The sequence below is a fragment of the Eutrigla gurnardus genome (assembly GCF_963514095.1).
Source record: "Eutrigla gurnardus genome assembly, chromosome: 11".
Classification (NCBI taxonomy): Eukaryota; Metazoa; Chordata; class Actinopteri; order Perciformes; family Triglidae; genus Eutrigla; species Eutrigla gurnardus.
This window is the reverse complement of record NC_139925.1, coordinates 16,549,437-16,562,849: the sequence shown is the minus strand read 5'-3', so window position 1 is coordinate 16,562,849 and position 13,413 is coordinate 16,549,437. Positions and strand designations below refer to the sequence as shown.

Sequence of the window (13,413 nt, the reverse complement as noted above, 5' to 3'; positions counted from 1 at the left end):
CAATCAAACACTCCGGCCGAGGAACTTCCACTTAACGACATGTCAGCAGACGCCGGAGAAGCAACATGAAATAGTCGTCACGTTTGTGTGCGTGTGTTTTTATTATCCAGCTGTGTACGTCATCGACACATCGATACTTGCATCCGAAGGAATTTCATACTGTCTTCCAAAAATAACTAAAAAGAACAATTTATATTGTATTGTTTAAAAAAACAAACGACAAACAACCTGTACACATGTACACATGTCGTTGCTAATGGGATCTTGGCTGTTTGGAACAAAAATAAACGCGAGGTAGGAGAGACGAGCAGTTATATCGGCTCAACTACATTTCAGCATGAACATCATATTACGGCTATCCCACTTGATCCAAACAATACACTAAAGAGATAATTATGAAATGACTTCCAAGCTCTGAAAACGCAGCAATGCTTACTTTTTTTATTTCTGCTAAATGAAATGTTTTTATCATTGGAAATACAGTGTTACATTAACCAGTCTGTGACGCTTTCAATAGTGCCATTATGAACTGCACCGACTGTCAGAAATGCATAGAATGCATCGAATAATCAAATCAACCTTCGCAACGATGTCGGTGTTTCTTTTTTTAAAAAGAAGAGGAAGATTAGTTGAATGTACATTCTGTAAATTCGTATTACACACGTTTCAATGACGGATGTGGATTATTGAAGTATTTTGACCATGTATGCGCTTAAATATAGCCTAATATGTATGGACTTGTTTGGCTTTTACTGTCGTAAAGTCTCTTCTTGTGTGGCTGCCGCTATTTTTAAATTATTTTAGTTTTTTAAAATTTGGATTTCCATATCGCTGTCTTAAGTGCCTTTAAAATAAAAGTGTGAATGTACAGACTATCCTTGTCATTATTCCGCACGGACAACAAGGACGAAGCGAAGCCGGAAGTGAGTGCGCATCACTCCTCCTCCCTCTTTGTAGCGATGCAGCTAGCAGTAAAGCAGTGAGCCGCCGTCTGGCCGGCCAACTGGGGATGGATCTAGAAGAAGCTTTTCGAAAAGTCGGCGAGTTTGGACCCTACCAGAAGCGGGCTGTGGCCGTCCTCGTCCTGACCCAGGTTAGTGAATTTGAACTCGTGTTTTAGAAACCGGCGAGAAATGTCTGCAACAACAGTCATAATTAGCTACGGAACATAGCGCTACGTGGCTTTCACGCTCTTGAACGTTAGCGGTACTACTTTTTAATTTTTGAGCTGTCGCCAGTTCAACTAATTAGAAACGAGCGCAGCAAGTACCCTCTCCGGAATAAAAACAACAACTTACCACCAGACCTCCTTCAAAAAACAAAACATTAGCTTTAGTGTTTCATTGTACATTGGCGGGCGTGCACATGCAGCAGCCCATTACACCGAACGGTTTAGTATTTCTAAACTATTTAAAGTAATTACCCACTTGGTATGTATTGTCACTAATATCAAATCGCAAATGTTGGCATACTCAACTTAAGTTCGAGCTTCCATCAAGGTTAAAGCTAACCCTCTAGCTAGCTGGCTGGATAGCTCACTAAGCTAAATAACTAGTTTCCACATTGCTACACTGAGCGCTGGGCTGGTATTGATTTTATTTTTTTGTATTGTACTGACAAATCCAGTTAATCATGCAGTTAAGCGCCAGTCTCAGCCTACAGACATGAAACGGCTGCATAGGTGTTGTTGAAGAGTTAAATCAGCAAATACTTAAATTACCTGAGAGTTATAATATGCAAACAATAGAAGTGCTGCATTCAAACCTGTATTTGGGGAAAAGTGTTTAAGTAAATTATTTTCAGCAAAATGTAAATAAAAGTCAAACTACATTAAAATGTTCCCGGTCAGTGCTTGACCATTATATATGATATTTTAAAATGAATATCAATTTACTGCTGCATTTGTGTAATGCATTTTACTGATGCAGATATTAATTGTGCTAATTTTAACTCCTTTATATACTATCGGATAGTTTATTCCACAACAGTGTTGCTATTCGGTGAGAATTACGTAAAAAGATGCACAACTTTCCAGGAGCTAATGAAAACAGCCACTTTAAGGAACACTTCATCCTTCAGTTATTCGCAAACATTAAAAATAAGTCAATTGTTAGCTGAAAAGAAATGAAAGTTATCTAATAAATGTAGTGGAGGAGAAAGTATAATCTTTCCCTCTGAGATGTAGTAGAGTAAAAGTATAACGTTGCATACAATGGAAATACTCTAGCAGAGTACAAACACATCAAATCTGTACTTAAGTAAAGCACATGAGCTATATTACATTACATATATTACATTTCACTCCTGTCAGAAGCCTTTTCACCTTGAAGAGAATACAGATTTGGGAGGAATCACATATTGCATACATTTTTTTAAACGGTTGGAAAATGTTTCAGTACAAGGAAACGGAACACCTATATCAGATTTTCAGCAGATCCCTCAGGTTGTTACTATGGTGATCTGTGTGTTTTAGGTGTACATGGCCTGTCAGTCCATGCTGATTGTTCTGGTTGGATCTACGCCAGAATACCGCATAGAGAAGCAGGACAGTGTCCCATCCAGCCAGCAGGAGTTCCTCCAACACGTCACCTTTACAGAAGACATTGACTCCATAGTGACAGAGGTGATGGAGCGAGAGTTAATATGCATTTACTAGTTTCGCCCCGCCAAGGCTTCTGATTCAGCATGTGTGCTTGTTTGCATCAGTGAACTAATTAAGCTTAAAAAGACTGCAAGTGGTTTTTGCCTGTTTCCGTGTTTTCCAGTGGTTTCTCATCAAGCAGCAGGCCTATAAGGTCAGTCTAGCTGGATCACTGTTTTTCGCTGGGCTTCTGGTTGGGAACATTGTCTTTGGGCCGCTGTCTGACAGGATTGGCAGGAGACCTGTTTACTTGACAGGTGAGGAAAACCTCAGACCATGAACATGTCCTGGGACTGTTTGTCTCAAAGGTTTAGTGTTATTTGCAGTATGAACAATATGTTATATTATATTACATTATATTATACAGAGTCAATCTAGAAAATACTATATACATTACCTCAAACCTTTTGTAAATATAGAAATAATGGTTACTAGTGTAGCTTTATAACTGTTTATAACTACATGTCAGAGACATTGCTCTATATTTTTTTGTCCAAGTTGTGATTTTTTTGTGGTGTTATCCCCGTTTCTGTCATATTGCTGGATATGTTTTCTTTTTGTTTTGTTAAACAAACTCATGCATGCCTTTTCTTGCCTGTGTGTGAAGCTTGAAGGCGTTTTGGAATGTTTCAAGTTAATTCATGCTGCATGCAGAGACATTAAAATAGAAACCCACAGAGATACCAAACAACCCTTTAGACTCCCAGGGAGGACTTAACCTTCCTCATTCTCCTAATCTCTTTCTCTGCCCTTCAGGTCTGTTTTTCGAGGTGATCTTTGGTTATTTGACTGCATTAGCACCCAGCTATGAGGTCTTCGCCTTGTCTCGTCTGCTGGTGGGGCTGATGAATGGCGGCATCGGCCTTGTCTGCTTCGTTCTCACTCAGGAGTACGTGGGCAAGTCCTACTGGGCCATGACTGGTACGCAAACACCAAAACAATCCCACCATACATCACTATATACTGTTATTACTTTTATGTCTTGGTTTTTAAATTACTGCCAATATTTATTTTGGATATTTATCAGCCAAAGTAGGGATTTTTTTCTGGTTATTCTTGCTTGCTTCCATAATGGGACAATTTGTTGCTTTTCTTCTTTAAAATCAGATATAGAGGTTAGTGATATAAATATCAAACAATATAGTTAATTTTGGCAGGATATACTTGTATACAGGTCATGTTGCTGTTACAGGAACCAAACGTGTGACATTTCCATCACAATCATTTTTATTATATTTCCTTCTTCAGGGACATTGACGAGCATGAGTTTTGCAGTGGGCATTGCACTTTTTGGAGCTCTGGGCTACTTTATCCGGCCGTGGAGGAGCCTGGCCACAGTGGCCAACTCGTCTGGTGTCCTGTTCTTCCTGATGTCTGTGTGAGTTCAAATCTCAGAGAGATCAGAGTCGCTGCATCCACCTAAAACCAAAACAAATGGAAGGATTTCCTCTCATGCGATGATTCTAAAACACACAAATAGAACGGATAAATATTGTATCATGTTTGATGAAAGAATGTAACTAAAAGAGGAATACAGTAAATATAACAAGCTATAAATACCTTATACCTTCTCCAAGCCCAAATATGAACACGCTCGTTATTTTAAGTGTGTAGCACACATTTTAATGAACATGCTTTTTAATGAGCTTTTCATTTTCTGTATCAACTTATGTTAATGCTATTCATTCCCAGCAAGTCAACTCTTGATTCCTCATATCCGCTTGTCTAAAATGAACAAACTTTACATTACTGAGTGCCAGCTGGAAACATTTTAACCAAAGATGAGTGTGTTCCCGTACAAAAACTATGCAGTGGTCAACAAAAAACTAAAAGTTTAGAACTTTGTACTTGCCTGTCTTGACTTGGGACTTGAGTGCAAAGAGATGAGACAGAGTTGTGACTTGTAAAACAATGACAGTAATCTTGGCCACAGGCGATCCTGTGCGTCAAAAGGGTTAAATACTTGTTTAGGGGACACTAACGGATCAACTGGCCCTAGTGTGTGCGGCCTTAAACATTTTCAGAGTAATCTAGTTCTTAGTATCAAAGTAACGCTATGAGTTTAGGTTGAATTTAAGACAACCTCCATGTATTTGGAAAAGTAATATGCTGTTGTGAATTTGTAAATATGATACAACCCCCACTTTCTTAAACTCACTATACAGAAAAATGCAGACAATAATCTCTCCTTTCGCCTCCTTTCCTCCAGAAATCTTCCGGAGTCTCCTCGTTGGTTGTATTCTCAGGGTAAGACGGAGGAGGCTGAAGAGGTAAAATATGTTAATATAAATGTGATGTCTGGGTACGTTTAGTGTCTGCAAAACTGCTGAACTTGTCAAAGATGTTTATCCCCGAAATGCAGCATATTGAGAACCTCCTCTTACACCAGAATGTTTTTTTTTTTCTTATCGGACTTCTTTTCCTTAACCTCAGTGGAAAATGTCATGAGCTCTGGTAAAGATGGGGATTAGAAATGTTAACATGTTTGACGTACAATGTCAGTGACCTGAACACAGTTCGTCTCGTCTTTTATAGGTCCTGCGCTACATGGCGCTGAGGAATGGCAGAGCTGCCAAAAGCTTGATGTTGCAACGTGTCGGTGCTGCCAAAGCCAGTAACCATGGCAACAGGGGTGCGGGTGTCCTGCAGCTGGTGCTCCATCCAGTCCTCCGTCTCAGGACCATGGTGCTCATGTATGTCTGGTGAGTGTAGCGCCACAGAAGAACAAAAAGAGCAAGCTGCCGTCGCCCAAAGCTGACATATGAACTCAGGACTGCAGGTTCAAATCCTGCTGCCACTCACAGATGAAAATCAGGCCTATTACCACTAACCGTACTTAGTAGTAAGGGGTCTGTATTAGGGTTGTCACGATACCAGAATTTCAGTAGTCGATACCAATACCTGTGAATTTCCACGATTCTCGATACTAATTCGATACCACAATTTAAAAAAAAAACCAACATGACCCATGTACTTTTAAATTCACAAATTTATTGAAAACTGCTTCAAACTGTCAAGTATTTAACACCACTGTGCTTTAAGATCTTTTTGCACAGAATTTAAATTGCAGTACCAGCTGCCAACAGACCTATAGCCATCCAGTATAAAAACAAACAATACTGTGCTTATAAGGCACTTTTTGCATGTCGGCTTGTTTGAATCAAGAATTGCTCCGGATTCATCCGCCTCGAATGCAAAATATTTCCACACGCGACTCTTCGCACCTGTCTTGTCGACGAGCCGACGTGTTGTGCTTTCGCTCCCACCTGCTGAAGCCATTTTTTTCGAAGACGGCAAGTTTTCTTCTTCAGCGCCGCTTACTGCTCTGTGCTGCTCACACGCCTATACTGCCCCCGTCAGTTCCGCCAAGAATCGCCACGGCTCGCCGAGTGAAAAGTTGTATATTCGGTTCTGACGATACCAGAAAAAAAGCAAGTATCAAATTATTTTTTTCGTGTCTGCATCGAATTGGTACCGAAGTATCGGTTCTTGTGACAACCCTAGTCTGTATTACTGTGACCAATACTCATACTTCTATCATTTCTATCACTTCTATTATTACTACCCAGAGATGGGACCAAGTCATTGATTTGCAAGTTGGTCTGAAGTCTTTGAACTCAAGTCCTGAGTCCAACACAAGTCATAAGGCACTCTTCACCTAATTACAACACATTGCCATCTCTGTCCGTAATTTTCCTACACATTTTGCACGCTTGAATTTGTTTTATTTGTTGTTGACAATCGCCTATTTTTTTTTATACTAAAAGCTTTTCACACTCTTAGTCACACTTAAGGCGGGTCCACACCGCACCGACTGCCCGACTCGCGTCGGTAAATGAAGTCGGGCTACTTTATATGGCCGACTCGAATGGCGGATTACACATTTGAATCGGCTGAAATGAACGCCGACGTGGGCCGATTCGAGCGACCACACCAAGGAGACTCATGTCACGGACGCCGACTCTCTCAAAGACGCCGATTTTTGGTCCGGTGTGGACCCGCCTTTAGTCTGACTGTACTCGAGATATTCCCACAGTTCAAAAGTAGTGTTTTCTTCTGCACAGTTTACAGTAAACAAGCTCCCCTGTAGGAGAAGAAGGTGCCGGATGTGCTTCTGGAAAAATAAAACTTGAGATATGACGAGGAGCGACTGAGTGTGCTGAAGTCATTACCATAAACAAATTTGATATTGAAAACCTCTTTCTGTGTTCATTATCATTGCCACTTAACTGCGTGTGCGCATGTTGCAGGTATGCATGCAGTTTGGTGTACTACGGTCTGACTCTGGGGGCCAGTGAGACATCTGGTAACCGCTATGTCAATGTAGCCATGTACGGCCTGGTGGAACTGCCCGCCTACCCGCTCTGCATATACTTCATCAACAAACACTGGTGAGACACACACACACACACACACACACACACACACACACACACACACACACACACTAATACACATAATTTAGCTCACTGGCCTTTTCACACCTCAATATTTGACCTTCCTCTCTCGAGATCTTGTTTATATATGAAAAGTAATCAAATATCTTGAATCCAGTGAGGTCTTATTTTGTGACCATGCAACCACGGGTTGCTTTGGCCAAATCCACAACAGGGTTAATATTTTAACATTAAGCATTATGATATCAGAATCTTTGCATTGGCATTCTGGAGTTCGTCTGTATCTGTTGATTTGTATTTTCATCAGCTGTTTTCAGTTGTATCATTTGTCTCATCTTTGTTCCTTTGTTTGGCCTAAGAGAGTGTTGAGATAATGTACTGAGGTCTCCTGGTTAAAGACACCATAGATGAGTTGCTGTGTGTTGCTGTGTGTCTTGTCATTCAGGGCTGGGAGGAGGAAGAGCATGGCCAGTTTCTTGTGTCTGGCTGGCTCCGCCTGTCTCTGCACCATGTTCATCCCCGAAAACGCAGGTGAGACGGATACAGAGAGGAATGCATGTCTGAACACAAAGGCAGCGTGTAGAAAAAAACATTTCTAGTGACTCCACATCATTGCACACCCAGTGTCAAGATGAAACCTGCAAATTCATCACAATGTGACAGAATTACTATGAGAATATGTGCAACCAGTGGCTTGTTGTTTTCTGATGAGTTCACAAAGATTTTAAAGCCACAAGGCTTTGACAGGGAATTGATGATGATCCTCTTGAGATAGTCTAACCTGTTTTTAAATGATCTTAGCTTATTATTTTACATAAAACATGTAGGTTTTGAAGTAATGCTCCTATCTTAAGTGATCTGAAAGTAATTCAACATTAGATTAAAGGTCCTCCTACATAACATAACAACATGCGGTAGATTTATTCCTCTCCGCTCAGGAAGACATTAATCCACTATATCTTTACATAGCAAATAGTGGTTTGATGATGTATTAATGCTCTGAATCCTGTTTATTGCATATTGAAGATTATATTGGATTAAAGCTATACAGCATGACATATTTTCAGCTATTCAGGGATGAGCTGGAGTTTTCGGATATTGCTATGACCCCCTAGGTATGATTACATTTGCCGTTTAGCTGGCTGTTGCTGTCCAATGTGATGTATTATTGGGATGTGAAATTGGCAGTAAACTTAAATGCAATGGGCTGCAGCAGAGCAGATTTGTAAAAGAATAAGCAATGAGTCGGCATTCTGAAACCACTCAAGCATTCAGTCCATGTGACCATGATGAGGTCACTTGTAAGTTCTCCTAAAACGTTATAACACATTCAGTGTTGTGACTGTTTTGTCATTTGTGTTTGCAGGGACGTTGCTGAATGTTACGTCTTTGGCGCTTCTGGGGAAACTGATGGTCAGTGCAGCGTTCAACATTGCCTACGTCTACACCGCTGAACTCTACCCAACAGTTATCAGGTGAACTAACCACACAGTCTGCATGCTAAATTACACAGACACAATCACACGGCCTTAATTTGACCTAGTGTGCTTGGTGTTTGGTGTGTGTGTGTGTTTCAGGAATGCTGGTTTGGGAGTTTGTTCCATGTCGTGCAGAGTTGGAGGAATCCTTGCACCGTTCGTTCCTTCCATGGTAAGGATGTGTTTGATTGTAGTACACATTTCCCACTAGCAAGCACTTGATCTCAGTCTCTGAATAAGGGAAATAAATGGGGCATTCCGTAGTCTCTTTCATTGACCTTTTATGAGGAGCCAGAATATTTGTGTGTCAGCTTCTAGACTAGTTCTCAGGATATACCATTTTAAAGTAATGATGGCTAATTTTCAATGCATGTTGGAGGAAAAACATCCATAGGAAGAAGATAAGATAAACCTTTTATTACCTTTTTATAATGCAGTTGTTGCAGCAGCACAAAGGCAGAAATAAGCACAGATTAATAAGGAAATAAAAAATAGATAAATAAGAGATAGAATAAGATAACATCAGAATAGTGCAAGACCAATTAAAGACAAAGTTATTAGGAAAAGTGACAATGGTTTAGTTATCAGCAGCGAGTGAGCAAGTTGACGATGTAAATATTAAATAGCACAGGTAGGCACTGTTGTGTATTAGGACAACTGAAACCTAGAAGAACTGAACAGCGTGCCTGCAGACAAATAAAAAAAAGCTTAAAAATATGAGACTTCATTCAGGGAAAACATTTTGAATCCCTTAAAGGAGAAATCCGGTCATTTTTGACCCCATGTCCGTTGTCCTCAGGGTCATCCCGACTTATTAGAAGCAAAAAACCCGACAAAAATTGACGTTGCTTAGCCCGAGATCTGTACCTGCCTGGCAGCCTTCCAGACTCGCTACAATGCTAACCCATTGGGGCACCGTTGTATCTGCTTTCCTGGGCCCCAGAAAACAATTCCAAGACCTATGCAACACAGGTTGGGTCCGTACGAGACACCACGGCGCTCGTTTAGCTCAAATAGTGTTGCAAAACGACATAAATATGTGTGTTTTAGCATGAAGTTACTCACCTCAAATCACCCCGTAGAGTAGACATTAGCAGTAGACAGCCGAGCGCCTATCGTCCCTCCCAGTCACCGCAGAAACGAAAACGTTTTTCACGTAGTTTTGATTTTGTATCCATTTTGTATTCGTTTCTGCGGTGACTGGGACGAGCGCCCGGAACGTTACTAGCTGTAAGCTATGTTGCTATGTTGTAACAGTCATACATATGGACGTAACAGCTTCATGGATTTATTACGGACATGACAACTGCACTGCTCGGTCGTTTCTTTATGGATACAAAATCAAAACTACGTGAAAAACGTTTTCGTTTCTGCGGTGACTGGGAGGGACGACAGGCGCTCGGCTGTCTACTGCTAATGTCTACTCTACGGGGTGATTTGAGGTGAGTAACTTCATGCTAAAACACACATATTTATGTCGTTTTGCCACACTATTTGTGCTAAACGAGCGCCGTGGTGTCGTACGGACACAACCTGTGTTGCATAGGTCTTGGAATTGTTTTCTGTGGCCCAGGAAAGCAGATACAACGGTGCCCCAATGGGTTAGCATTGTAGCGAGTCTGGAAGGCTGCCAGGCAGGTACAGATCTCGGGCTAGGCAACGTCAATTTTTGTCGGGTTTTTTGCTTCTAATAAGTCGGGATGACCCTGAGGACAACGGAAATGGGGTCAAAAATGACCAGATTTCTCCTTTAAACTTTGCCCTTTGTTTACACATGAGTGGTTTCTGAACATTAAAGGCACAATTCAGTTCATCCTCAGGGGATGGAATTGCTCAGTTGTCATGGAGATGGTTTCAAAAAAACAAGCTGGTAGTTTTTCTTTTGCCATAAGGTCAAGAAAACCCTTCAAGTTAAACGATTATTCAATGATTCAGTTTTATTCATGCAGGTTTCCTTCCTCTTTCTATATTAAATGCACAATATGTAATTTACTGCTGCTAGGGGTCTCTCAATCCTGTATGTAGCGTGGGATCATGGGAGATGTTGTCTTCACCACTATACTACCCTCAATGCAGTCAGCTTCTCCCTGAAACATCAGATTCAAAATCTTTATTCTTTTGACAGCCACCACTATCACCTTGATCAGTTGAAATGAAGTTTTTTGACAAAAAAAAATGGTGTGTGTGTGTGTGTTGCGTTGCAGCGGGCTCTCCACACCTCCATGCCTTTCACCGTGTTCTGTCTGAGCGGTCTGTCTGCAGGCTGCCTGGGCCTCCTGCTGCCTGAAACACTCAACGCACCTGTCGCAGAAACTCTGGAGGAGCTCAGCAGCCAGACCAACAGTCGAGTGCTGGAGAGCAAGGTGATGTAACACTGTACTGATAAAGAGGCGTGCGTCTATAACACCATAGTGTAGACTGTCCTGCCCACAGGTAACCAGAGTGTGACCTAATGATAGATTTTACACCATTACTTAAATAAACAGGCGAAAAGAATATAAATAAAACTGGCAACCCACCTCTACCAACTCCTGGACATAAAAAGCCATCTGCTGGGCCATGATCTTACAGACTGCAACAAACCATTTGGACAGGAACATGTGTTGGGCCGAGAGGTCCTCGCCAGTTCATCTTTTGATTGTCTAGTTTTTGGCTACAGTTTGTGCAAAATCACGACAAGGCTCGTCACGATTACTACTTTTGTTGGATGATATACAGTATAAGACCATTTTATGCTACTAATATAATAACTAGCAAGTACACGTTGTCAAAGAGTTTTTAATTCTTAATAAAATGCAGACATTGGAACGTAAACAAATATTTAAATATCCTAAATGAATAATACATAAATAAAATACTGTGGATCACCATATTATTTTTTCTGTTCATTCAGCTTATAATAGTAAAGGAGACCCTGCTGTTTATTCTGACACAATGTTGGCTAAAGTCTTGGTGACATCTTATCTAAGGAAATGGGTGATCACCACTTCCCCTTTTAGTCACTTATGATTTGCATTCTGCATCACTTTGTCGTTCCTTTCATTCGTCGTGCCTTACTTTTCTTTTCTTTTTTTACTCCCTCAGGCTCTTTTGTATGAAGATGACAAATGGAAATCAAAACCCAAATGAAGCCAGCTGTCTCTCTGTAGTCACTGGAGCTGCTCGGAGAAGCAGCACGATTGTCCACACCGCATTCCTTATGAAACTGTTGCCTTGAAAAACGGTGAACTGTCCTTTTTTGTAATGAACTTGAAGGACTTCTCAACATGTTTATATCTAAACTTTGACATTTCAAATGGGGCAGGTACGTAGATGCTGGCCAACGCTTTTTCCTCAGGAAGAGAGAGTTTTCTACTCGCTGGCTCCTCCTGCCTTTATTTCATCTACTGAAAACACCATGGTCTTTGTGCCTTATTTGCCTGGTGACTGTAAACAATCAAACCACAGCTATGGAGCAAAGATCGTGTGTGTTTGTGCATCAAACCATTTCATCACTGCCTTCAGTGCCTTTTTATGCAGCCTTTAACTTTGAAATGTAAAATATTGATGTATGTATATTTTTTAGATGTAAATAGAGATATTAAGATATTGGTTGCCTGAGATGTTTTGTATACCATCATATTGTATTATGTGTGTACAATCATACAGTATATGCTATGGAGATATATTGTACAATGTCTCTGGGTTCAGCAAGGGTACCTTAAGTACAACAGTGCTGTGATTTTTTTTTTTTTTTTTTTTTTTTTTTTTTTTTTTTGACCAGTGTTTGTAGGTAGACGGGTGCCGTTCCATTGATTGCCTTCAAGGCCAGTGCCATTGTCTTGAATTGGATGTGGGCTGCAAAAGGGAGCCAGTAGAGGTCACGGAGGAGGGGGGGGTCACATGGGAGAATTTGGGTAGATTGAAGACAATGTGTGCTGCAGCGTTCTGGATACGCTGCAATGGTTGAGTCGCCGAGGCCGGGAGTCCAGCCAGGAGAGAGTTGCAGTAGTCAAGGCGGGAGATGACCAGTGCTTGGACCAGGAGTTGCGTTGCGTCCTTTGTGAGGAAAGACCGTATCCTGCAGTTATTGTAGAGGGCTAATCTGCAGGACCGGACCACAGCAGTGATGTTGGGGATGCAGGATAGTTGGTCATCGAGGATTACACCCAGGTTCCTCGCAGTTGACAATGGAAATACTGTGATGTCCTCGACAGTGACCGACAGGACCATGCGAGGGCAGTCTTTCCCGGGGATGAAGAGGAGTTCTGTTGTATGCAGGTTAAGCTTGAGGTGATGCGCAGTTTTAGAGGTGCAATGTGTATGATATTGCTATAACAACATATTGTGCTGCACACCAAGATCTAGCCCAACACACAGATGACTAACGTACACTATAGGCCAACACCAAGCATGACAAGTCTAAGATAGCAGTGTTCTGTCAAAGAAATGCTACTGGAGCTCTAACCCACACTTACACAGACACGACCTTCCTGGTCATTAATGTTTTCTCACAGGCCAAAGCTTGAATTTCCAAGACCATTTCTCTCAGAGGTCCCCTTAGTCTGGCCTTAATTCCAGTTTTACTACCTGATAACATTTTGTACTCTCTGTTGCAATTTCTATAATAAAGTTTGTTCAAACAAGCAGTCCTGTTCAAACAACACAAGCAATCAAAGAAGTAGCCTACATTTCGGTGAAGTTCTTATAATGAATATACAACTTAAAAAGTCAATGATGGGCAGAGTATAAGCCGTAAAACACAAGTGAACATGAGCGAACCTTTTTTTCTTTATGCATGTTCTGAGAGCATGTCGCTGCCTCACGTATCCATCCGTTTGGAGTGGTTCTGTACATCCACAGAAATTAACATGGTGCCTACATGAGGTCAAAGCAAGTAAAAGTAATGTATACTGTA

The 13,413-nt window shown here is 41.1% G+C and overlaps 1 protein-coding gene across 1 annotated transcript; it reads left to right on the top strand.

The window, feature by feature from the left end:
• Positions 1–956: 956 nt before the first annotated feature.
• Positions 957–13,141, top strand: slc22a15 (solute carrier family 22 member 15). Its single transcript, XM_084020544.1, has 13 exons — positions 957–1,093; positions 2,474–2,623; positions 2,766–2,898; positions 3,398–3,562; positions 3,890–4,019; positions 4,851–4,911; positions 5,177–5,343; positions 6,892–7,032; positions 7,484–7,569; positions 8,405–8,513; positions 8,616–8,688; positions 10,721–10,879; positions 11,601–13,141. Exons 1-13 carry the CDS (start codon positions 1,010–1,012, stop codon positions 11,643–11,645), a joined length of 1,503 nt encoding a protein of 500 aa, XP_083876670.1. The 5' UTR covers positions 957–1,009; the 3' UTR covers positions 11,646–13,141.
• Positions 13,142–13,413: the final 272 nt, after the last annotated feature.

What these genes read in the sequence shown, in the direction of transcription:
- slc22a15 (XM_084020544.1), top strand. Translation starts at nt 1,010, where the DNA reads ATGGATCTAGAAGAAGCTTTTCGAAAAGTCGGCGAGTTTGGACCCTAC. An exon ending in CTGTTCTTCCTGATGTCTGT is followed by an intron (nt 4,020 to 4,850) that starts GTGAGTTCAAAT and finishes CCTTTCCTCCAG; the next exon opens with AAATCTTCCGGAGTCTCCTC. An exon ending in GTTCATCCCCGAAAACGCAG is followed by an intron (nt 7,570 to 8,404) that starts GTGAGACGGATA and finishes TTGTGTTTGCAG; the next exon opens with GGACGTTGCTGAATGTTACG.